The sequence below is a fragment of the Procambarus clarkii genome, chromosome 18 (genome assembly GCF_040958095.1).
Source record: "Procambarus clarkii isolate CNS0578487 chromosome 18, FALCON_Pclarkii_2.0, whole genome shotgun sequence".
NCBI classification, from domain to species: Eukaryota; Metazoa; Arthropoda; class Malacostraca; order Decapoda; family Cambaridae; genus Procambarus; species Procambarus clarkii.
The window spans coordinates 15,085,148-15,112,218 of record NC_091167.1 but is presented as its reverse complement, the minus strand read 5'-3'; the positions used below and the strand labels follow the sequence as shown (position 1 = coordinate 15,112,218).

The window sequence follows — 27,071 nt, the reverse complement described above, 5'->3', positions numbered from 1 at the left end:
ATCTCCCAGAGGGTATCGATTCATTTCTCTCAATGTTTGCAGACGATGCTAAAATTATGAGAAGGATTAAAACAGAAGAGGACTGTTTGAGGCTTCAAGAAGACCTAAACAAGCTGAAGGAATGGTCGAACAAATGGTTGTTAGAGTTTAACCCAACCAAATGTAATGTAATGAAGATAGGTGTAGGGAGCAGGAGGCCAGATACAAGGTATCATCTGGGAGAGGAAATTCTTCAGGAGTCAGAGAAGGAAAAAGACTTGGGGGTTGATATTACGCCAGACCTGTCTCCTGCAGCACATATCAAGCGGATAACATCAGCGGCATATGCCAGGCTGGCCAACATACGAACGGCACTCAGAAACTTGTGTAAAGAATCGTTCAGAACTTTGTATACCACATATGTCAGGCCAATCCTGGAGTATGCAGCCCCAGCATGGAGTCCATATCTAGTCAAGGATAAGACTAAACTGGGAAAAGGTTCAAAGGTTTGCCACCAGACTAGTACCCGAGCTGAGAGGTATGAGCTACGAGGAGAGACTACGGGAATAAAACCTCACTTCGCTGGAAGACAGAAGAGTTAGGGGGGACATGATCACCACATTCAAGATTCTGAAGGGAATTGATAGGGTAGATAAAGACAGGCTATTTAACACAAGGGGAACATGCACAAGGGGACACTGAGTGTCCTGAGTGCCCAAATGAGCCACAGAGATATTAGAAAGAACTTTTTTAGTGTCAGAGTGGTTGACAAATGGAATGCATTAGGAAGAGATGTGGTGGAGGCTGACTCCATACATTGTTTCAAGTGTAGATATGATAGAGCCCAATAGGCTCAGGAATCTGTACACCTGTTGATTGACGGTTAAGAGGCGGGACCAAAGAGCCAGAGCTCAACCCCCGCAAACACAACTAGGTGAGTACACACACACACACGAGTGTGTATGTGTGTGTGTGTGCGTTTATTTACCTATCAGTGACTACGGGAAAATAGTCATTGAGTGAACTGCACCTTACAAGCAAGGCAGGTGAACTTAGGGAAATAACATAAGAAGTGAACCCGGATGTAATTGTTCTTACGAAAACAAAACTCTCGGGAATCATCATGAATACAGTGTTTTCTTATGACTACACTGTATTAAGAAAAAGAGGGAAGGAAGGGGAGGAGGCGGATTGGCTCTACTGATGAGAAAGGAATGGAGTTGCGAGGAGATGGTTATTTCGGGCTGTGAGGGGGTTCAAAGACTTCATAACAGGCACCATGATGATGGGAGAACCAAGAGTAGTAGTGGCAGTGATATATAACCCTCCACCAAATGACAGAAGACGCAGGCAAGAAGTGACAACATGGCCGTTAACACTATAATTGAGAGAGCAGCCACTGATGCCTGTAGAAATCGATCCCATCTGATCATCATGGGGGACTTCAATCATGGAAGGATGAACTGGAAAAACAAGGGACCGCATGGAGATGCGAAAACATGGAGAGCTAAACTATTGGAGGTGGTGACAAGAAACATTTTAAGCCAGCCTGTCAGGAACCCACAAGAATGAGAGGCAACGATGAACCAGCGAGACTCGTCCTAGTATTCATTCTGAACGACTCCGACATAAGGGAAATCGATTTCGAAGCCCCTGTGGGAATGAGCGATCACAGGGTACTGATGTTTGAGTACCTGGTCGAAGTAGGGTTAAGGTACTCAAGGAAGGGCCTAGAAAACAAAAGGCTGGCATTCCGGAAGGGAAACTATGAGGAGAAAAGGATATTCCTAACAGATATAACTTGGGAAACAGCGCAGAGGAAAGACGGTCCAAGATATGATGGCCTACATCACACAGAAGTGTAAGGAGGCAGCAGACAAGTTCGTCCCAGTCCAAAAGGAAAAAATTAAATGGAGACAAGATACCCATGGCTTAGTCAGAGATGTAAGCTAGCAAAGCAACTAAGAACAAGGGCGTGGAGAAACTATAGAAATAATAGGACACTAGATAGCAGAGAAAGATACCAGAGCGCCAGGAATGAATACGTCAGTGTGAGAAGAGAGGCAGAGCGACAATATAAAAATGACATAGCAAGGAAGGCAAAGACTTAACGAAAATTGCTGCACAGCCACATCAGGAGAAAAAAAAACGTGAAGGAACAGGTAATGAAACTGAGGATAGGGGCAGACTTCCACCACAAACAACAAGGAAGTGTGCAAAGAACTCAATAAGAAATTTCAGGTCTTCACAGTAGAGCAATGAGAAGTCCCAGAGATAAGAGAGGGAATATCTAACCAGACATCACTCGAGGGGTTTGTGATTACCAGTGGGGAGGTGAGGAAGCATCTACTAGATTTGGATGTGACAAAGGCTATAGGCCCAGATGGAATCTCACCATGGATACTAAAGGAAGGAGCAGAAGCACTGTGCCTGCCACTCTCCATAGTGTACAACAAATCACTGGTAACATGTGAACTGCCAAAAGTTTGGAAGATGGCCAATGTAGTCCCGATATACAAGAAGGGGGATAGACAGGAGGCACTGAACTACAGGCCAGTGTCACTAACCTGCATACCATGCAAGCTGATGGAAAAGATTATGCGAAAAAGCTAGAGGAACATCTGGAGTGGAAGAACTTTGTAAGACAACATCAACATGGGTTCAGAGATGGTAAATCATACCTCACAGGATTAACTGAATTCTATGACCAGGCAACACAAATTAGGCAAAATAGAGAGGACTGGGCAGACTGCATATTTTTGGATTGCCAGAAAGCCTTTAACACGGTACCACATAAGAGACTAGTGCACAAGCACTCCTGCAGACACCAGTGAAAGGGAGGGTACCCCACAGGATAAGGGAGTAATTAAGCAACAGAAGACAGAGAGATCAATTTGAGGGGGTGAGGTCTCGGAGTGGTGAGGCGTCACCTGTGGAGTCCCTCAGGGATAAGGTCCTGGACTTAAACGTAAATGATCTCCCAGAGGGAATAGACTCGTTCCTCTCAATGTTTGCTGTTGATACAAAATTATGAGGAGGATTAAAACAGAAGAAGATAGTATAAGTCTACAAGATGACCTACAGAAACTGAAGGAATGGTCCAACAAATGGCTACTAAAGTTCAACCCAAGTAAATGTAAGGTGATGAAACTAGGCGGAGGAAACAGGACACCAGACACTGGATACCGAATGGGAGATGAAGTCCTTCATGAAACGGACAGAGAGAAAGATCTAGGAGTTGATATCACACCAAACCTGTCTCCTGAAGAAACACCAAAAGAATAACATCAGCGGCATATGCGAGGCTGGCTAACATCAGAACAGCCTTCAGAAACCTGTGTAAGAAATCCTTCAGGACCTTGCATACCACATATGTAAGACCAATCCTGGAGTATGCAGCCCCAGCATGGAGCCGTACCTTGTCAAGCACAAGACGAAGCTGGAAAAAGTTCAGAGGTATGCCATAAAGCTAGTCCCAGAACTAAGAGGCATAAGTTACGAGGAAAGGCGGAGTGAACTGCGCCTCACGTCGCTGGAAGACAGAAGAGCTCGGGGAGTGATCACCACATACAAAATTCTCAGGGGAATTGACAGGGTAGACAAAGATGGATTATTTAACACGGGTGGCACACGCATAAAGGGACACAGGTGGAAGCTGAGTGCCCAAATTAGCCACAGAGACATTAGAAAAAACTTTTTCAGTGTCAGAGTAGTTAGTAAATGGAATGCATTAGGCAGTGATGTGGTGGAGGCTGACTCCATACACAGTTTAAAATGTAGATATGACAGAGCCTAATAGGCTCAGGAATCTGTGCACCAGTTGATTGACAGTTGAGAGGCGGGACCAAAGAGCCAGAGCTCAACCCCCGGTGAGTACACCCACGTCACCAACATTGTCATGAGGCGAGACAACAATAGACATGCAGAGGTGGTGTAGACACAGGGCCGCAGGTGTAGACACGGGGCCGCAGGTGTAGACACGGGGCCGCAGGTGTAGACACAGGGCCGCAGGTGTAGACACGGGGCCGCAGGTGTAGACACGGGGCCGCAGGTGTAGACACAGGGCCGCAGGTGTAGACACAGGGCCGCAGGTGTAGACACAGGGCCGCAGGTGTAGACACAGGGCCGCAGGTGTAGACACGGGGCCGCAGGTGTAGACACGGGGCCGCAGGTGTAGACACAGGGCCGCAGGTGTAGACACAGGGCCGCAGGTGTAGACACAGGGCCGCAGGTGTAGACACAGGGCCGCAGGTGTAGACACGGGGCCGCAGGTGTAGACACGGGGCCGCAGGTGTAGACACAGGGCCGCAGGTGTAGACACGGGGCCGCAGGTGTAGACACGGGGCCGCAGGTGTAGACACGGGGCCGCAGGTGTAGACACAGGGCCGCAGGTGTAGACACAGGGCCGCAGGTGTAGACACAGGGCCGCAGGTGTAGACACAGGGCCGCAGGTGTAGACACGGGGCCGTAGGTGTAGACACAGGGCCGCAGGTGTAGACACAGGGCCGCAGGTGTAGACACGGGGCCGCAGGTGTAGACACGGGGCCGTAGGTGTAGACACGGGGCCGCAGGTGTAGACACAGGGCCGCAGGTGTAGACACAGGGCCGCAGGTGTAGACACAGGGCCGCAGGTGTAGACACGGGGCCGCAGGTGTAGACACGGGGCCGTAGGTGTAGACACGGGGCCGTAGGTGTAGACACAGGGCCGCAGGTGTAGACACGGGGCCGCAGGTGTAGACACGGGGCCGCAGGTGTAGACACAGGGCCGCAGGTGTAGACACGGGGCCGCAGGTGTAGACACGGGGCCGCAGGTGTAGACACAGGACCGCAGGTGTAGACACAGGGCCGCAGGTGTAGACACGGGGCCGCAGGTGTAGACACGGGGCCGCAGGTGTAGACACAGGGCCGCAGGTGTAGACACGGGGCCGCAGGTGTAGACACGGGGCCGCAGGTGTAGACACGGGGCCGCAGGTGTAGACACAGGGCCGCAGGTGTAGACACAGGGCCGTAGGTGTAGACACGGGGCCGCAAGTGTAGACACAGGGCCGCAGGTGTAGACACGGGGCCGTAGGTGTAGACACGGGGCCGCAGGTGTAGACACGGGGCCGCAGGTGTAGACACAGGGCCGCAGGTGTAGACACAGGGCCGTAGGTGTAGACACAGGGCCGCAGGTGTAGACACGGGGCCGCAGGTGTAGACACAGGGCCGCAGGTGTAGACACGGGGCCGTAGGTGTAGACACGGGGCCGCAGGTGTAGACACAGGGCCGCAGGTGTAGACACAGGGCCGCAGGTGTAGACACAGGGCCGCAGGTGTAGGAACACGGGGCCGCAGGTGTAGACACGGGGCCGCAGGTGTAGACACGGGGCCGCAGGTGTAGACACAGGGCCGCAGGTGTAGACACAGGGCCGCAGGTGTAGGAACACGGGGCCGCAGGTGTAGACACAGGGCCACAGGTGTAGACACAGGGCCGCAGGTGTAGACACGGGGCCGCAGGTGTAGACACAGGGCCGCAGGTGTAGGAACACGGGGCCGCAGGTGTAGACGCAGGGCCACAGGTGTAGACACAGGGCCGCAGGTGTAGACACGGGGCCACAGGTGTAGACACGCGGCCGCAGGTGTAGACACGGAGCCGCAGGTGTAGACACAGGGCCGCAGGTGTAGACACGGGGCCGCAGGTGTAGACACGGGGCCGCAGGTGTAGACACGGAGCCGCAGGTGTAGACACGGGGCCGTAGGTGTAGACACGGGGCCGCAGGTGTAGACACGGGGCCGTAGGTGTAGACACAGGGCCGCAGGTGTAGACACAGGGCCGCAGGTGTAGACACGGGGCCGCAGGTGTAGACACAGGGCCGCAGGTGTAGACACAGGGCCACAGGTGTAGACACAGGGCCGCAGGTGTAGACACAGGGCCGCAGGTGTAGACACAGGGCCGTAGGTGTAGACACAGGGCCGCAGGTGTAGACACAGGGCCGCAGGTGTAGACACGGGGCCGCAGGTGTAGACACAGGGCCGCAGGTGTAGACACAGGGCCGCAGGTGTAGACACGGGGCCGCAGGTGTAGACACAGGGCCGCAGGTGTAGACACGGGGCCGCAGGTGTAGACACAGGGCCGCAGGTGTAGACACAGGGCCGCAGGTGTAGACACGGGGCCGCAGGTGTAGACACAGGGCCGCAGGTGTAGACACAGGGCCGCAGGTGTAGACACAGGGCCGCAGGTGTAGACACAGGGCCGCAGGTGTAGACACAGGGCCGCAGGTGTAGACACAGGGCCGCAGGTGTAGACACGGGGCCGCAGGTGTAGACACAGGGCCGCAGGTGTAGACACAGGGCCGCAGGTGTAGACACGGGGCCGCAGGTGTAGACACAGGGCCACAGGTGTAGACACAGGGCCGCAGGTGTAGACACAGGGCCGCAGGTGTAGACACAGGGCCGCAGGTGTAGACACAGGGCCGCAGGTGTAGACACAGGGCCGTAGGTGTAGACACAGGGCCGCAGGTGTAGACACGGGGCCACAGGTGTAGACACAGGGCCGCAGGTGTAGACACAGGGCCGCAGGTGTAGACACGGGGCCGCAGGTGTAGACACAGGGCCGCAGGTGTAGACACAGGGCCGCAGGTGTAGACACAGGGCCGCAGGTGTAGACACAGGGCCGCAGGTGTAGACACAGTAACCAACAGAGAGAGAGAGCTGTTGAACACTCCCACAACAGTAAACAAAGGCAACATGTAAACCACACATTCACTTTACTCTCATTTTTCCTCCATATTTTGTGACGTGTAGTCTTACACTGTCTTTGTCCAGCTCAGACTCTCTCCTCCACTTTTACTTTAATATGAAAGAAATCTGTTGGTAAAGTAATTTTCTTACTTTTCCTCATAAGTAAATTTTGCAGTGGCTGTTACTTACCACTTAAAATATATGTTTTTTTCTTATAAAAACATAAACATTATCAGATTAAGTAAACAGGCATCGTTGGAATATTTACAAAGTAAATTAAATAAGTAAATATAAGTAATTAAATAAGTAAATAATAATAATTAAAGTAAGTTATGTAACTGAAATATAATATTGTTTAAGATTTGTGACCATCAACTTTTGGTGTGGAAATTTGTAAGTCTCAACACATAAGGCTTTAGGCTTTCTATGGTAATAAGGCTTTATAGGCTTTCTATGGTAATAAGGCTTTAGGCTTTCTATGGTAATAAGGCTTTATAGGCTTTCTATGGTAATAAGGCTTTAGGCTTTCTATGGTAATAAGGCTTTAGGCTTTCTATGGTAATAAGGCTTTATAGGCTTTCTATGGTAATAAGGCTTTATAGGCTTTCTATGGTAATAAGGCTTTAGGCTTTCTATGGTAATAAGGCTTTAGGATTTCTATGGTAATAAGGCTTTAGGCTTTCTATGGTAATAAGGCTTTAGGCTTTCTATGGTAATAAGGCTTTAGGCTTTCTATGGTAATAAGGCTTTAGGCTTTCTATGGTAATAAGCCTCGGGATTTATCCCGAGGCTTATTAATTAACACGGGCGCTCACACGCTCACAGGCGCTCACACTCACGGGCGCTCACACACTCACGTGCTCTCACACACTCACGGGCGCTCACACACTCACGTGCTCTCACACACTCACGTGCTCTCACACTCACGGGCGCTCAAACTCACGGGCGCTCACACTCACGGGCGCTCACACACTCACGGGCGCTCACACACTCACGGGCGCTCACACTCACGGGCGCTCACACACTCACGGGCGCTCACACACTCACGTGCTCTCACACACTCACGTGCTCTCACACACTCACGTGCTCTCACACACTCACGGGCGCTCACACACTCACGTGCTCTCACACACTCACGGGCGCTCACACTCACGGGCGCTCACACTCACGGGCGCTCACACACTCACGGGCGCTCACACGCTCACGTGCTCTCACACACTCACGTGCTCTCACACACTCACGTGCTCTCACACACTCACGGGCGCTCACACACTCACGTGCTCTCACACACTCACGGGCGCTCACACTCACGTGCTCTCACACACTCACGGGCGCTCACACACTCACGTGCTCTCACTCACTCACGGGCGCTCACACTCACGGGCGCTCACACACTCACGTGCTCTCACTCACTCACGGGCGCTCACACTCACGGGCGCTCACACACTCACGTGCTCTCACTCACTCACGGGCGCTCACACTCACGGGCGCTCACACTCACGGGCGCTCACACACTCACGTGCTCTCACACACTCACGGGCGCTCACACACTCACGTGCTCTCACTCACTCACGGGCGCTCACACTCACGGGCGCTCACACACTCACGTGCTCTCACTCACTCACGGGCGCTCACACTCACGGGCGCTCACACTCACGGGCGCTCACACACTCACGTGCTCTCACACACTCACGGGCGCTCACACACTCACTTGCTCTCACTCACTCACGGGCGCTCACACTCACGGGCGCTCACACACTCACGGGCGCTCACACACTCACGTGCTCTCACACACTCACGGGCGCTCACACACTCACGGGCGCTCACACACTCACGGGCGCTCACACACGGGAGCGAAGGAACTTTGTAACACAGCATCAACATGGGTTCAAGGATGGCAGGTCCTGCCTCACAGGGTTACTTGAATTCTACGACCAGGCAACAAAAATAAGGCAAGAAAGAGAAGGGTGGGCAGACTGCATATTTTTGGATTGCCAGAAAGCCTTTGATACAGTGCCACACAAGAGGCTAGTGAAAAAGCTGGAGATGCAGGCTGGAGTGAAAGGAAAGGTACTCCGTTAGATACAGGAGTACCTAAGCAACAGGAGACAACGAGTCAGTGTGAGGGGTGAGGTCTCAGATTGGCGAGGCGTCACAAGTGGAGTCCCGCAGGGGTCAGTCCTTGGACCTATACTGTTTCTGATATATGTAAATGATCTCCAAGAGGGTATAGAATCGTTCCTCTCAATGTTTGCCGATGATGCAAAAATTATGAGGAGGATTGAAACTGAGGACGATAGTAGGAGGCTACAAGATGACCTAGACAGACTGAGTGAATGGTCCAACAAATGGCTGTTGAAGTTCAACCCGAGTAAATGCAAAGTAATGAAACTAGGCAGTGGAAACAGGAGGCCAGACACAGGATACAGAATAGGAGATGAAGTACTTAATGAAACAGACAGAGGGAAAGATCAAGGAGTTGATATCACACCAAACCTGTCTCCTGAAGCCCACATATAGAGAATAACGTCTGCGGCATATGCGAGGCTGGCTAACATCAGAACGGCGTTCAGGAACCTGTGTAAGGAATCATTCAGAATCTTGTACACCACATATGTAAGACCAATCCTGGAGTATGCGGCCCCAGCATGGAGCCCGTACCTTGTCAAGCACAAGACGAAGCTGGAAAAAGTCCAAAGGTATGCCACTAGACTAATCCCAGAACTAAGAGGCATGAGTTAAGAGGAAAGGCTGCGGGAAATGCACCTTACGACACTGGAAGACAGAAGAGTAAGGGGAGACATGATCACAACCTACAAAATCCTCAGAGGAATCGACCAGGTAAACAAGGATAAACTATTCAACACGGGTGGCACACGAACAAGGGGACACAGGTGGAAACTGAGTACCCACATGAGCCACAGAGACGTTAGAAGGAACTTTTTCAGTGTCAGAGTAGTTAACAGATGGAATGCATTAGGCAGTGATGTGGTGGAGGCTGACTCCATACACAGTTTCAAGTGTAGATATGATAGAGCCCAGTAGGCTCAGGAATCTGTACACCAGTTGATTGACAGTTGAGAGGCGAGACCAAAGAGCCAGAGCTCAACCCCCGCAAGCACAACTAGGTGAGTACACTCACGTGCGCTCACACACTGAAGCACAGGTAATACAGGTGGTACTAATTATGAGAGAGAGGCTCAGAGGGTTCTATATATAGCCACAACACCTGCCTCACGCCCCACACCGCCCCGTCAACAGTCCCCGCGCCGTCAACAGTCCCCACCCCGTCAACAGTCCCCACCCCGTCAACAGTCCCCACTACGTCAACAGTCCCCGCCCCGTCAACAGTCCCCGCGCCGTCAACAGTCCCCACCCCGTCAACAGTCCCCACCCCGTCAACAGTCCCCACCACGTCAACAGTCCCCGCCCCGTCAACAGTCCCCACCCCGTCAACAGTCCCCGCCCCGTCAACAGTCCCCACCCCGTCAACAGTCCCCGCCCCGTCAACAGTCCCCACCCCGTCAACAGTCCCCGCCCCGTCAACAGTCCCCACCCCGTCAACAGTCCCCACCCCGTCAACAGTCCCCACCACGTCAACAGTCCCCGCCCCGTTAACAGTCCCCACCCCGTCAACAGTCCCCGCCCTGTCAACAGTCCCCACCCCGTCAACAGTCCCCATCCCGTCAACAGTCCCCACCCCGTCAACAGTCCCCACCCCGTCAACAGTCCCCGCCCCGTCAACAGTCCCCACCCCGTCAACAGTCCCCACCCTGTCAACAGTCCCCACCCCGTCAACAGTCCCCACCCCGTCAACAGTCCCCGCCCCGTCAACAGTCCCCACCCCGTCAACAGTCCCCGCCCCGTCAACAGTCCCCACCCCGTCAACAGTCCCCACCCCGTCAACAGTCCCCACCCCGTCAACAGTCCCCACCCCGTCAACAGTCCCCACCACGTCAACAGTCCCCACCCCGTCAACAGTCCCCACCCCGTCAACAGTCCCCACCCCGTCAACAGTCCCCACCCCGTCAACAGTCCCCGCCCTGTCAACAGTCCCCACCCCGTCAACAGTCCCCATCCCGTCAACAGTCCCCACCCCGTCAACAGTCCCCACCCCGTCAACAGTCCCTGCCCCGTCAACAGTCCCCACCCCGTCAACCGTCCCCGCCCCGTCAACAGTCCCCAATCCGTCAACAGTCCCCACCCCGTCAACAGTCCCCACCCCGTCAACAGTCCCCACCCCGTCAACAGTCCCCACCCCGTCAACAGTCCTCACCCCGTCAAAAGTCCCCGCCCCGTCAACAGTCCCCACCCCGTCAACAGTCCCCACCCCGTCAACAGTCCCCACCACGTCAACAGTCCCCACCCCGTCAACAGTCCCCACCCCGTCAACAGTCCCCACCCCGTCAACAGTCCCCGCCCCGTCAACAGTCCCCGCCCCGTCAACAGTCCCCACCCCGTCAACAGTCCCCACCACGTCAACAGTCCCGGCCACGTCAACAGTCCCCACCCCGTCAACAGTCCCCACCACGTCAACAGTCCCCGCCCCGTCAACAGTCCCCACCACGTCAACAGTCCCCGCCACGTCAACAGTCCCCACCCCGTCAACAGTCCCCACCACGTCAACAGTCCCCGCCCCGTCAACAGTCCCCGCCCCGTCAAGTCCCCACCACGTCAACAGTCCCGGCCACGTCAACAGTCCCCGCCACGTCAACAGTCCCCGCCCCGTCAACAGTCCCCGCCCCGTCAACAGTCCCCACCACGTCAACAGTCCCCGCCCCGTCAGCAGTCCCCGCCCCGTCAACAGTCCCCACCACGTCAACAGTCCCCGCCCCGTCAACAGTCCCTGCCCCGTCAACAGTCCCCACCACGTCAACAGTCCCCGCCCCGTCAACAGTCCCCGCCCCGTCAACAGTCCCCACCACGTCAGCAGTCCCCGCCCCGTCAACAGTCCCCACCACGTCAACAGTCCCCGCCCCGTCAACAGTCCCGGCCACGTCAACAGTCCCCACCACGTCAACAGTCCCCGCCACGTCAACAGTCCCCGCCACGTCAACAGTCCCCGCCACGTCAACAGTCCCCACCACGTCAACAGTCCCCACCACGTCAACAGTCCCCACCACGTCAGCAGTCCCCGCCCCGTCAACAGTCCCCACCACGTCAACAGTCCCCGCCCCGTCAACAGTCCCTGCCCCGTCAACAGTCCCCGCCCCATCAACAGTCCCCGCCCCATCAACAGTCCCCGCCCCGTCAACAGTCCCCGCCCCGTCAACAGTCCCCGCCCCATCAACAGTCCCCGCCCCGTCAACAGTCCCCACCACGTCAACAGTCCCCACCACGTCAACAGTCCCCGCCCCGTCAACAGTCCCCACCACGTCAACATTCCCCGCCCCGTCAACAGTCCCGGCCACGTCAACAGTCCCCGCCCCGTCAACAGTTCCCGCCCCATCAACAGTCCCCGCCCCGTCAACAGTCCCCGCCACGTCAACAGTCCCCACCACGTCAACAGTCCCCGCCCCGTCAACAGTCCCCACCACGTCAACAGTCCCCGCCCCGTCAACAGTCCCCGCCCCGTCAACAGTCCCCACCCCGTCAACAGTCCCGGCCACGTCAACAGTCCCCACCACGTCAACAGTCCCCGCCACGTCAACAGTCCCGGCCACGTCAACAGTCCCCGCCCCGTCAACAGTCCCCGCCCCGTCAAGTCCCCACCCCGTCAACAGTCCCCGCCACGTCAACAGTCCGCGCCCCATCAACAGTCCCCGCCCCGTCAACAGTCCCCGCCCCGTCAACAGTCCCCGCCCCGTCAACAGTCCCCGCCCCGTCAACAGTCCCCGCCCCGTCAACAGTCCCCGCCCCGTCAACAGTCCGCGCCCCATCAACAGTCCCCGCCCCGTCAACAGTCCCCGCCCCGTCAACAGTCCGCGCCCCATCAACAGTCCCCGCCCCGTCAACAGTCCCCGCCCCGTCAACAGTCCCCGCCCCATCAACAGTCCCCGCCCCGTCAACAGTCCCCACCACGTTAACAGTCCCCGCCACGTCAACAGTCCCCACCACGTCAACAGTCCCCACCACGTCAACAGTCCCCACCACGTCAACAGTCCCCACCACGTCAACAGTCCCCACCACGTCAACAGTCCCCGCCACGTCAACAGTCCCCACCACGTCAACAGTCCCCACCACGTCAACATGGTTGGTCAGGATAACGGGTGACGGGCTGGGAGTAGTAGCACGGACTATGGTGAGCCCGTAATTGAGTTCGGTTATTGGCGATAACCTTGTTACTGTGATATTTGGCTCATAGTTTTAAATGAAAGCGGGTTTTTCTCCTTTTCTCCCGTTTCTTCTCACCCCGCCTGGTGTAAGGAGCTATATAGAGCTATATAGAGCTATATAGAGCTATATAGAGCTATATAGAGCTATATAGAGCTATATAGAGCTATGTTAGTTGGCCTCTGTTTTGATGGTTATAAACCATGGACCTTCAGGACGAAACTCTTTTTTTTCTTATTTGTTTCTATGTTGCCCACGACAATATTTATGTCAGTGATGTCACTGATGATGTCACACAGGGCGATGTGTCACTAACAACATCACACAGGGCGATGTGTCACTAACAACATCACACAGGGCGATGTGTCACTAACAACATCACACAGGGCGATGTGTCACTAACAACATCACACAGGGCGATGTGTCACTAACAACATCACACAGGGCGATGTGTCACTAACAACATCACACAGGGCGATGTGTCACTAACAACATCACACAGGGCGATGTGTCACTAACAACATCACACAGGGCGATGTGTCACTAACAACATCACACAGGGCGATGTGTCACTAACAACATCACACAGGGCGATGTGTCACTAACAACATCACACAGGGCGATGTGTCACTAACAACATCACACAGGGCGATGTGTCACTAACAACATCACACATGGCGATGTTTGTCACTAACAATATCACACAGGGCGATGTGTCACTAACAACATCACACAGGGCGATGTGTCACTAACAACATCACACAGGGCGATGTGTCACTAACAACATCACACAGGGCGATGTGTCACTAACAACATCACACAGGGCGATGTGTCACTAACAACATCACACAGGGCGATGTGTCACTAACAACATCACACAGGGCGATGTGTCACTAACAACATCACACAGGGCGATGTGTCACTAACAACATCACACAGGGCGATGTGTCACTAACAACATCACACAGGGCGATGTGTCACTAACAACATCACACAGGGCGATGTGTCACTAACAACATCACACAGGGCGATGTGTCACTAACAACATCACACAGGGCGATGTGTCACTAACAACATCACACACACGTGAAATAATCAATGATGGAGTCAGAGCTTCTCTCCCGTGGATTCCTTCTCATATTGGTCTCCGAATGCATGACAGAACTGATGAGTTGGCCAAGACTTTTGCTCCTAAAGACTGAATTGATTACCATCTTGGACTGCCTTTGAGCAGCCTGAGGGCAGTAATATTCCGGGAACATCAACAAAACCTCGTAAACTAGAGTACTGCTCAGTACTCACTTCCCCCTTCAGAGCAGGAGAGATTGCTGAAATAGAGGGAATACAGAGAACATATACGGCACGCATAGACGAGATAAAGCACCTAAATTATTGGGATCGTCTCAAAGCCCTCCAAATGTACTCACTAGAAAGGAGACGAGAGAGATACCAAATAATATACACATAGAAAATACTGGAGGGCCAGGTCCCAAATCTGCACAGTAAAATAACATCATACTGGAGTGAACGACATGGAAGAAAATGCAGAATAGAACCAGTGAAGAGCAGAGGTGCCATAGGCACAATCAGAGAACACTCTATAAACATCAGAGGTCCGAGGTTGTTCAACACCCTCCCAGCGAGCATAAGAAATATTGCAGGAACAACCGTGGACATCTTCAAGAGAAAACTAGATTGTTTTCTCCAAGGAGTGCCGGACCAACCGGGCTGTGGTGGGTATGTGGGCCTGCGGGCCGCTCCAAGCAACAGCCTGGTGGACCAAACTCTCACAAGTCGAGCCTGGCCTCGGGCCGGGCTTGGGGAGTTGAAGAACTCCCAGAACCCCATCAACCAGGTATCAACGTGAGGCAAAGTGAAACTCACACCAGTTACTCCATCTATCATCATTCTATTATGCAGGAAGTACAGGACGTCTATGGGTCATCCAATAATGTTAGCAGACTCCGAGATGTTACCACTGCTAGGCTCAGGCTCGGCTACAAGTACCTCTGGCAGTTTGTAACATCTGCTGATGTACATCTGACTAAATGTAAACTCTGGCAGCAGAACTATTCGCATACTTTGTGTCATTATTTATTTATTTACTTATTTATTTATATATATACAATAAGGTACATTGGGTTTATGAGAGTACAAAGCATTGATGTTTTTAAATTCTTGTAAAGCTACTAACACGCATAGCGTTTATGGCGAGTCCTTAATCTAACAGATAATATTAATTAGGTAATTTGTAGCAAAATTTATAAAATGATAAGAGGAACATTGTAAGAAAATTTGACAAAAATTAGTAGGTACATTAAAATTTTAAGGTTATAAATAGGTACATGGTAGCATAATTTGAGAATTATTTAACGGTATAACGCAGTAAAATATGTGTTAAATATAACAACCATGATATAAGATGATAGCAGTGATTACAATGGTAAAGTTATAGGGCTTAGGTACATATATTGGGGGATTGGTAGCACTAGATACAGTGTGTGTTAAAGCACAAGGTAGGAAACTATGAAGATGAAATTAAGTACTTTTTGGTTATTTTTTGAAAAACGCAAAAGTTGGACAGTTTTACAATGCATTAGGGAGTGAGTTCCATAGACTGGGTCCCTTTATTTGCATAGAGTGTTTACACAGATTAAGTTTGACTCTGGGGATATCAAAGAGATATTTATATCTGGTGTGGTGGGCTTGTGTTCTATTACATCTGTCCAGGGAGAGTTTCAGAGCATGGTTTGCATTTAAGAACAGGGTTTTGTAAATGTAGTTGACACAAGAGAATGTGTGGAGGGAGTTAATGTTTAGCAAGTTTAGGGAGTTAAACAGGGGAAGCTGAGTGTTGTCTGAAAACAGAGTTTGTTATTGTTCTGATAGCAGATTTTTGCTGGGTGATGATGGGCTTAAGGTGGTTTGCAGTGGTAGACCCCCATGCACAGATACCATAATTAAGATAGGGGTAGATTAGTGCATAATATAGAGAGATGAGAGCAGAGTTAGGAACATAATATCTGATTTTGGAGAGTATACCAACTGTTTTAGAGACTTTCTTAGTTATGTGTTGTATGTGGGTACTGAAGTTGAGTCTCTTGTCTAGGAATAGGCCAAGAAATTTTCCATCATTTTTATTACTGATGTTAATGTTGTCTATCTGAAGCTGAATTGCATTTGTAGATTGAATTCCAAGTAAGATGTAGTAGGTCTTTTCTATGTTTAGTGAGTTTGTTGGTTGACCTCCATAATTGAATTTTTTTTTAGTTCATTGTTTACAACATTATTTAGTGTATGTGGGTTGGGGTCTGAGTAGATGAAGGTAGTATTGTCAGCAAACAATATAGGTTTCAGAATGTTAGAGACATTAGGCAGATCATTGGTGTAAAGAATAGGAAGGGTCTTAGGATGCTGCCCTGTAGCACCCCTACGGTTAATGGTAAAGTGGGAGAGGTAATGGCTACATATTGGAGTCTGTCAAAATGTACACATACCATTATATAATGGAATGTGAAAAAATCGCGGAATTCAGAGATAACACCATCAATAGTGTCCAAGAAATGTGTAAGTACTTCATTCATAATGATGTGCTGCCCGAAATCTTAGCGAAGTATCCAAAATTTGCTTACTGTAGGTAATACATGCACATGACTGTAAAGCTGCCGCCCAGTTGGGTGGGTGTGGAGCACATGACTGTAAAGCTGCCGCCCATTTGGGTGGGTGTGGAGCACATGACTGTAAAGCTGCCTCCCAGTTGGGTGGGTGTGGAGCACATGCCTGTAAAGCTGCCGCCCGGTTGGGTGGGTGTGGAGCACATGACTGTAAAGCTGCCGCCCAGTTGGGTGGGTGTGGAGCACATGACTGTAAAGCTGCCGCCCAGTTGGGTGGGTGTGGAGCAAGACTAGTAACTGTGTGACTCACTATAGATGTAAAGTGCCTTGTATAGTAACTGTTGTGAGCCTCTTGTTGTACCACTTGTGATATAAAAAGATTATTAATATGTTTATGTATTTGTGTACATAAATGTATATATATATATGTACATGTGCATGTAACATTAACAATTGTGTACCTAGCTTCACAAGATTGTCACTTAGCTAAACGAACTATGGGGCTCAGTTTCTGAACCCATTATGTGCCTCTGTGACCCTGGGTCGCTGCAGGTGTTGGGGTCAGGTGGAGGGGTCGCCGCAGATGTTGGGTCAGGTGGAGGGGTCGCTGCAGGTGTTGGGTCAGGTGGAGGGGTCGCCGCAGGTGTTGGGTCAGGTGGAGGGGTCGCCGCAGATGTTGGGTCAGGTGGAGGGGGTCGCCGCAGGTGTTGGGTCAGGTGGAGGGGTCGCTGCAGGTGTTGGGTCAGGTGGAGGGGTCGCTGCAGGTGTTGGGTCAGGTGGAGGGGGTCGCCGCAGGTGTTGGGTCAGGTGGAGGGGGTCGCCGCAGGTGTTGGGTCAGGTGGAGGGGTCGCCGCTGGTGTTGGGTCAGGTGGAAGGGTCGCCGCAGGTGTTGGGTCAGGAGGAGGGGTCGCTGCAGGTGTTGGGTCAGGTGGAGGGGTCGCCGCAGGTGTTGGGTCAGGTGGAGGGGTCGCCGGAGATTTTGGGTCAGGTGGAAGGGTCGCCGCAGGTGTTGGGTCAGGTGGAGGGGGTCGCCGCAGGTGTTGGGTCAGGTGGAGGGGTCGCCGCAGATGTTGGGTCAGGTGGAGGGGGTCGCTGCAGGTGTTGGGTCAGGTGGAGGGGGTCGCCGCAGGTGTTGGGTCAGGTGGAGGGGTCGCCGCAGGTGTTGGGTCAGGTGGAGGGGTCGCCGCAGATGTTGGGTCAGGTGGAGGGGTCGCTGCAGGTGTTGGGTCAGGTGGAGGGGTCGCCGCAGGTGTTGGGTCAGGTGGAGGGGTCGCCGCAGATGTTGGGTCAGGTGGAGGGGTCGCCGCAGGTGTTGGGTCAGGTGGAGGGGTCGCCGCAGGTGTTGGGTCAGGTGGAGGGGTCGCCGCAGGTGTTGGGTCAGGTGGAGGGGGTCGCTGCAGGTGTTGGGTCAGGTGGAGGTGGAGGGGTCGCCGCAGGTGTTGGGTCAGGTGGAGGGGTCGCCGCAGGTGTTGGGTCAGGTGGAGGGGGTCGCTGCAGGTGTTGGGTCAGGTGGAGGTGGAGGGGTCGCCGCAGGTGTTGGGTCAGGTGGAGGGGTCGCCGCAGGTGTTGGGTCAGGTGGAGGGGGTCGCTGCAGGTGTTGGGTCAGGTGGAGGTGGAGGGGTCGCCGCAGGTGTTGGGTCAGGTGGAGGGGTCGCTGCAGGTGTTGGGTCAGGTGGAGGGGTCGCTGCAGGTGTTGGGTCAGGTGGAGGGGTCGCCGCAGGTGTTCAGTCAGGTGTAGGGGGTCACCGCAGGTGTTGCGTCCTCTCAGCCAATCGCAGCCGAGTTGGTACCAGTCCAGCGCCTGAAGTAGGGGAAGACTGGGCTGTTGATTGGACGTTGGACCACCAATGAGAGGGCTGGGAGGTCCGTGGGCGGGAGGCCCCGCCTGGTCGATCAATATAATCTTCTGATTGGTTGATGGGTCCAGGAGGGTCTTCTGATTGGTTAATAGGTCCGGGAGGGTTGGGGCGAGCGCGGGCTGGACCGGCGTCGCTGGTGGCTGAAGAAGGTGTCTTCATTGTAGCCATTTTGTTCATTTCCTCTGGTCGACGTGGGCAACGGTGGGAGATAGCAACGTGATTCTACGGTGCAGATAACGTTGAAAATCAGCCTTGCAAATGGCGTAATTGAGGTCCCCGGAGCAGGCGCTGCTCTTGGAGACGTCTTCAGGACACTTCTTGGTAAAGTGTGTACACTTGTAACACTTGCAGCAGTGTTGCAGGTCGTAGTAGCGTTCCTTACTGATCTGAGCCGGTGGGATCTTGACTCTGAAGCACTTAAGACCTTGTGTTGACCTCAGCCACTCACCACCCTCACCACCACTCACCACCACCCTCACCACTCACCACCACCCTCACCACTCACCACCCTCACCACTCACCACCACCCTCACCACTCACCTCCACCATCACCACCCTCACCACTCACCACCACCCTCACCACTCACCACCACCCTCACCACTCACCACCACCCTCACCACTCACCACCACCATCACCACCCTCACCACTCACCACCACCACCCTCACCACCATCACCCTCACGACGCTCCCCACCACCCTCACCACTCATCACCACCACCCTCACCACTCACCACCACCCTCACCACTCACCACCACCACCCTCACCACTCACCACCACCACCCTCACCACTCACCACCACCCTCACCACTCACCACCACTACCCTCACCACTCACCACCACCCTCACCACTCACCACCCTCACCACTCATCACCACCACCCTCATCACTCACCACCACCACCCTCACCACTCACCACCACCCTCACCACTCACCCCCACCACCCTCACCACTCACCACCACTACCCTCACCACTCACCACCACCACCCTCACCACTCACCACTCACCACCCTCACCACTCACCACCACCCGCACCACTCACCACCACCACCCTCACCACTCACCACCACCCTCACCACCACCACCCTCACCCCTCACCACCACCACCCTCACCACTCACCACCACCCTCACCACTCACCACCCTCACCACTCACCACTCACCACCCTCACCACCACTCACCACCACCCTCACCACTCACCACTCACCACCCTCACCACCACTCACCACCACCCTCACCACTCACCACTCACCACCACCCTCACCACTCACCACCACCCTCACCACTCACCACCACCACCCTCACCACTCACCACTACCACCCTCACCACTCACCACCACCCTCACCACTCACCACCACTACCCTCACCACTCACCACCACCCTCACCACTCACCATCCTCACCACTCACCACCAACCTCACCACTCACCACCACCACCCTCACCACTCACCACCACCCTCACCACTCACCACCACCCTCACCACTCACCACCACCACCTTCACCACTCACCACCACCACCCTCACCACTCACCACCACCCTCACCACTCACCACCACCCTCACCACTCACCACCACCACCCTCACCACTCACCACCACCATCCTCACCACTCACCACCACCCTCACCACTCACCACCACCACCCTCACAACTCACCACCACCACTCACCACCACCCTCACCACTCACCACCACCACCCTCACCACTCACCACCACCACCCTCACCACCACCACCCTCACCACTCACCACCACCACCCTCACCACTCACCACTCACCACCCTCACCACTCACCACCACCCTCACCACTCACCACCACCCTCACCACTCACCACCACCCTCACCACTCACCACCACCACTCACCACCACCCTCACCACTCACCACCACCACTCACCACCACCCTCACCACTCACCACCACCACTCACCACCACCCTCACCACTCACCACCACCCTCACCACTCACCACCACCACTCACCACCACCCTCACCACTCACCACCACCAAACTCACCACTCACCACCACCACTCACCACCACCCTCACCACTCACTACCACCACCCTCACCACTCACCACCACCCTCACCACTCACCACCACCACTCACCACCACCCTCACCACTCACCACCACCACCCTCACCACTCACCACCACCACTCACCACCACCCTCACCACTCACCACCACCACCCTCACCACTCACCACCACCACTCACCATCACCACTCACCACCACCACCCTCACCACTCACCACCACCTCCCTCACCACACACCACCACCACCCTCACCACTCACCACCACCACTCACCACCACCACCCTCACCACTCACCATCACCACCCTCACCACTCACCACCACCCTCACCACTCACCACCACCACTCACCATCACCACTCACCACCACCACCCTCACCACTCACCACCACCTCCCTCACCACCACTCACCACCACCCTCAACACTCACCACCACCACTCACCACCACCCTCACCACTCACCACCACCACTCACCACCACCACCCTCACCACTCACCACCACCACCCTCACCACTCACCACCACCACTCACCACCACCCTCAACACTCACCACCACCACTTACCACCACCCTCACCACTCACCACCACCACCCTCACCACTCACCACCACCACTCACCATCACCACTCACCACCACCCTCACCACTCACCACCACTACTCACCCTCACCACTCACCACCACTCACCATCACCACTCACCACCACCACCCTCACCACTCACCACCACCACTCACCCTCACCACTCACCACCACCACCCTCACCACTCACCACCACCACCCTCACCACTCACCACCACCACCCTCACCACTCACCACCACCACTCACCATCACCACTGACCACCACCACCCTCACCACTCACCACCACCACCCTCACCACTCACCACCCTCACTACTCACCACCACCACCCTCACCACTCACCACCACCACCCTCACCACTCACCACCACCACTCACCATCACCACTCACCACCACCACCCTCACCACTCACCACCACCACCCTCACCACTCACCACCACCACTCACCACCACCACTCACCATCACCACTCACCACCACCACCCTCACCACTCACCACCACCACCCTCACCACTCACCACCACCACTCACCACCACCACTCACCCTCACCACTCACCACCACCACCCTCACCACTCACCACCACCACCCTCACCACTCACCACCACCACCCTCACCACTCACCACCACCACTCACCATCACCACTGACCACCACCACCCTCACCACCACCACCCTCACCACTCACCACCCTCACTACTCACCACCACCACCCTCACCACTCACCACCACCACCCTCACCACTCACCACCACCACTCACCATCACCACTCACCACCACCACCCTCACCACTCACCACCACCACCCTCACCACTCACCACCACCACTCACCACCACCACTCACCATCACCACTCACCACCACCACCACCACCACCCTCACCACTCACCACCACCACCCTCACCACTCACCACCACCACCCTCACCACTCACCAAGGGCGGGGATCAACATGAGAGGCAGCTCATGCATCATCATTAATGACTGGTGTTTATCGCCCACTTAAGCAGCTTCTGGCGAGCCGGCTGTCTGGGCGAGGCTGGAGCCACACAGCCGGCCAGGGAAGGTACCACGACCACCTGGCGAGCCGGCTGTCTGGGCGAGGCCGGAGCCACACAGCCGGCCAGGGAAGGTACCACGACCACCTGGCTAGCCGGCTGTGGTGGCTACAGGTGACAGATCCAATCCTGAGCACTCCAGGTACAAACTCGATGAGCAGGAACTGCGGCATGATCTCCCACACTACATCACCGAATACCCAGTTATTAGACCTTTCAGACCCGTTGGCATGAGGTACCTGGAGCTTTGTTATCATTTTATTACCTCTCGTGTTCTTGAAGATATCCTCATATTACACCCAGAGTCTGTCAGTGTAGACTTCTTATCACGTCTCTGTATGACTAACCATCCTGTGTGACGGGGATACCATGACCCCGGGGTCATGGTGTCCCGGGGTCATGGTGTCCCGGGGTCATGGTGTCCCGGGGTCATGGTGTCCCGGGGTCATGGTGTCACCATATCATTGATATGGTGGCCCCATCCGCCCTCGCCTCCTCCCCTGCACTGGCTTGTATAACTCACACTGGCTTGTATTACTCACACTGGCATGTATTACTCACACTGGCATGTATTACTCACACTGGCTTGTATTACTCACACTGGCTTGTATTACTCACACTGGCTTGTATTACTCACACTGGCTTGTATTACTCACACTGGCATGTATTACTCACACTGGCTTGTATTACTCACACTGGCTTGTATTACTCACACTGGCATGTATTACTCACACTGGCATGTATTACTCACACTGGCTTGTATTACTCACACTGGCCTGTATTACTCACACTGTCATGTATTACTCACACTGGCATGTATTACTCACACTGGCATGTATTACTCACACTGGCATGTATTACTCACACTGGCATGTATTACTCACACTGGCATGTATTACTCACACTGGCATGTATTACTCACACTGGCTTGTATTACTCACACTGGCTTGTATTACTCACACTGGCATGTATTACTCACACTGGCTTGTATTACTCACACGCATGTATTACTCACACTGGCTCGTATTACTCACACTGGCATGTATTACTCACACTGTCTTGTATTACTCACACTGGCTTGTATTACTCACACTGGCTTGTATTACTCACACTGGCTTGTATTACTCACACTGGCCTGTATTACTCACACTGTCTTGTATTACTCACACTGGCTTGTATTACTCACACTGGCTTGCATTACTCACACTGGCTTGTATTACTCACACTGGCATGTATTACTCACACTGGCTTGTATTACTCACACTGGCCTGTATTACTCACACTGGCTTGTATTACTCACACTGTCTTGTATTACTCACACTGGCTTGTATTACTCACACTGGCTTGTATTACTCACACTGTCTTGTATTACTCACACTGGCTTGTATTACTCACACTGGCATGTATTACTCACACTGGCTTGTATTACTCACACTGGCATGTATTACTCACACTGGCATGTATTACTCACACTGGCATGTATTACTCACACTGGCTTGTATTACTCACACTGGCTTGTATTACTCACACTGGCATGTATTACTCACACTGGCTTGTATTACTCACACGCATGTATTACTCACACTGGCTCGTATTACTCACACTGGCATGTATTACTCACACTGTCTTGTATTACTCACACTGGCTTGTATTACTCACACTGGCTTGTATTACTCACACTGGCTTGTATTACTCACACTGGCCTGTATTACTCACACTGTCTTGTATTACTCACACTGGCTTGTATTACTCACACTGGCTTGTATTACTCACACTGGCTTGTATTACTCACACTGGCATGTATTACTCACACTGGCTTGTATTACTCACACTGGCCTGTATTACTCACACTGGCTTGTATTACTCACACTGTCTTGTATTACTCACACTGGCTTGTATTACTCACACTGGCTTGTATTACTCACACTGTCTTGTATTACTCACACTGGCTTGTATTACTCACACTGGCATGTATTACTCACACTGGCTTGTATTACTCACACTGGCATGTATTACTCACACTGGCTTGTATTACTCACACTGGCATGTATTACTCACACTGGCCTGTATTACTCACACTGGCCTGTACTACTCACACTGGCATGTTTTACTCACACTGGCTTGTATTACTCACACTGGCATGTATTACTCACACTGGCTTGTATTACTCACACTGGCATGTATTACTCACACTGGCCTGTATTACTCACACTGGCTTGTATTACTCACACTGGCATGTATTACTCACACTGGCATGTATTACTCACACTGGCATGTATTACTCACACTGGCTTGTATTACTCACACTGGCATGTATTACTCACACTGGCTTGTATTACTCACACTGGCTTGTATTACTCACACTGGCTTGTATTACCCACACTGGCATGTATTACTCACACTGGCCTGTATTACTCACACTGGCTTGTATTACTCACACTGGCATGTATTACTCACACTGGCTTGTATTACTCACACTGGCATGTATTACTCACACTGGCTTGTATTACTCACACTGGCTTGTATTACTCACACTGGCATGTATTACTCACACTGGCATGTATTACTCACACTGGCTTGTATTACTCACACTGGCATGTATTACTCACACTGGCCTGTATTACTCACACTGGCTTGTATTACTCACACTGGCATGTATTACTCACACTGGCATGTATTACTCACACTGGCATGTATTACTCACACTGGCTTGTATTACTCACACTGGCATGTATTACTCACACTGGCTTGTATTACTCACACTGGCCTGTATTACTCACACTGGCATGTATTACTCACACTGGCATGTATTACTCACACTGGCTTGTATTACTCACACTGGCTTGTATTACTCACACTGGCATGTATTACTCACACTGGCTTGTATTACTCACACTGGCATGTATTACTCACACTGGCTTGTATTACTCACACTGGCTTGTATTACTCACACTGGCATGTATTACTCACACTGGCATGTATTACTCACACTGGCTTGTATTACTCACACTGGCTTGTATTACTCACACTGGCATGTATTACTCACACTGGCTTGTATTACTTACACTAGCTTGTATTACTCACACTGGCTTGTATTACTCACACTGGCCTGTATTACTCACACTGGCTTGTATTACTCACACTGGCATGTAATAGACTTTGCTAAAGTTTTTGACAAGGTACCACATGAGAGACTGACAAAGACATTCCAGGCACATGGAATAAATGGAAGAATGCTGGAATGTATAAACAATGGTTAAAACATAGAAAACAAATTGTCGTGCTAAATGGGAATGAATCGTTGCCGATGAAATATGTTCAGTGGGGTCCCACAGGGGTCCACTTTGGGACCAACCCTTAGTGTCATATTCATCAATGACGCTGATGAGAACATTACAAACCACATCATCAAATTTGTAGATGACACTAAGATCTATGGTAAAGTTGGAAGTGAAAGTTATATTGAGACTTTACAAAGAGATCTACAAGAACTTAACAAATGGTCAGATGAATGGCAAATGCTTTTTAATGGCGATAATGTCGATATGTCCCACCTTGCATGTGGAGCATAACAATCCGCGTCACAACCACAACATTGACAACACACTGGCAAGTGTTACATATACTGGCATGTGTTCCACCCACTGAGAGGCACTGCTCCCACTACATGGGAGGTGTTCCACCCACTGAGAGGCACTGCTCCCACTACATGGGAGGTGTTCCACCCACTGAGAGGCACTGCTCCCACTACATGGGAGGTGTTCCACCCACTGAGAGGCACTGCTCCCACTACATGGGAGGTGTTCCACCCACTGAGAGGCACTACTCCCTCTACATGGGAGGTGTTCCACCCACTGAGAGGCACTGCTCCCACTACATGGGAGGTGTTCCACCCACTGAGAGGCACTACTCCCTCTACATGGGAGGTGTTCCACCCACTGAGAGGCACTACTCCCACTACATGGGAGGTGTTCCATCCACTGAGAGGCACTACTCCCACTACATGGGAGGTGTTCCACCCACTGAGAGGCACTACTTCCACTACATGGGAGGTGTTCCACCCACTGAGAGGCACTGCTCCCACTACATGGGAGGTGTTCCACCCACTGAGAGGCACTACTCCCACTACATGGGAGGTGTTCCACCCACTGAGAGGCACTGCTCCCACTACATGGGAGGTGTTCCACCCACTGAGAGGCACTACTCCCACTACATGGGAGGTGTTCCACCCACTGAGAGGCACTGCTCCCACTACATGGGAGGTGTTCCACCCACTGAGAGGCACTGCTCCCACTACATGGGAGGTGTTCCACCCACTGAGAGGCACTACTCCCACTACATGGGAGGTGTTCCACCCACTGAGAGGCACTGCTCCCACTACATGGGAGGTGTTCCACCCACTGAGAGGCACTACTCCCACTACATGGGAGGTGTTCCACCCACTGAGAGGCACTGCTCCCACTACATGGGAGGTGTTCCACCCACTGAGAGGCACTGCTCCCACTACATGGGAGGTGTTCCACCCACTGAGAGGCACTGCTCCCACTACATGGTGTAACAAACTAGGCTGTTGTAAGAATTATCCAGAAGGTTCCAGAAGTCGGGTAAGGACCTGACCTCTCAACGCGCATTCCTCTGGGGATTAGCAAGTCTGAGTCACAAAATGGCGGACATCTTTGTTCATAGTTTTGTATAATGAACCATTCTATAGTATTCACTTATTTAGAGAAATTAGCCTTTATTCATTTTGTATTAAAATGGTATTGTATAATATTACTGGGTACAATATCAAGAGTAGTCTAATTATTAGGAGAACGAGTTTAAGTCACCATCAGTGACGTCACTATCCATGACTAGACCTCGGCGCGGAAGAATTTGAGTGACCTGGCGGTCACAGGTCACAACAGTTTCCACATTCAGTAATTCTCAAAGTTCAAATAACCATTTTGGGGATCGGGAATAGCTT

General features: G+C 52.9%; 2 protein-coding genes across 6 annotated transcripts in view; both read left to right on the top strand.

Moving 5' to 3' along the window:
* The window catches only part of LOC123754481 (TWiK family of potassium channels protein 7), a 386,952-nt gene that overhangs the window by 130,783 nt on the left and 229,098 nt on the right, over nucleotides 1-27,071 (top strand). The gene's annotated exons all lie outside the window — the stretch shown is intronic.
* Nucleotides 1,819-25,677, top strand: LOC123754684 (uncharacterized). Its single transcript, XM_069326674.1, has 4 exons — nucleotides 1,819-1,923; nucleotides 9,919-12,719; nucleotides 17,138-18,089; nucleotides 25,441-25,677. Exons 1-4 carry the CDS (start codon nucleotides 1,819-1,821, stop codon nucleotides 25,675-25,677), a joined length of 4,095 nt encoding a protein of 1,364 aa, XP_069182775.1.

Coding starts and splice junctions, on each gene's coding strand:
- LOC123754684 (XM_069326674.1), top strand. CDS start 1,819: ATGGCCTACATCACACAGAAGTGTAAGGAGGCAGCAGACAAGTTCGTC. Junction 12,720..17,137: donor CCGTCAACAGTCCCCACCAC/GTTAACAGTCCC, acceptor GGGTCGCTGCAG/GTGTTGGGGTCAGGTGGAGG. Junction 18,090..25,440: donor GGGGTCGCTGCAGGTGTTGG/GTCAGGTGGAGG, acceptor GGGGTCCCACAG/GGGTCCACTTTGGGACCAAC.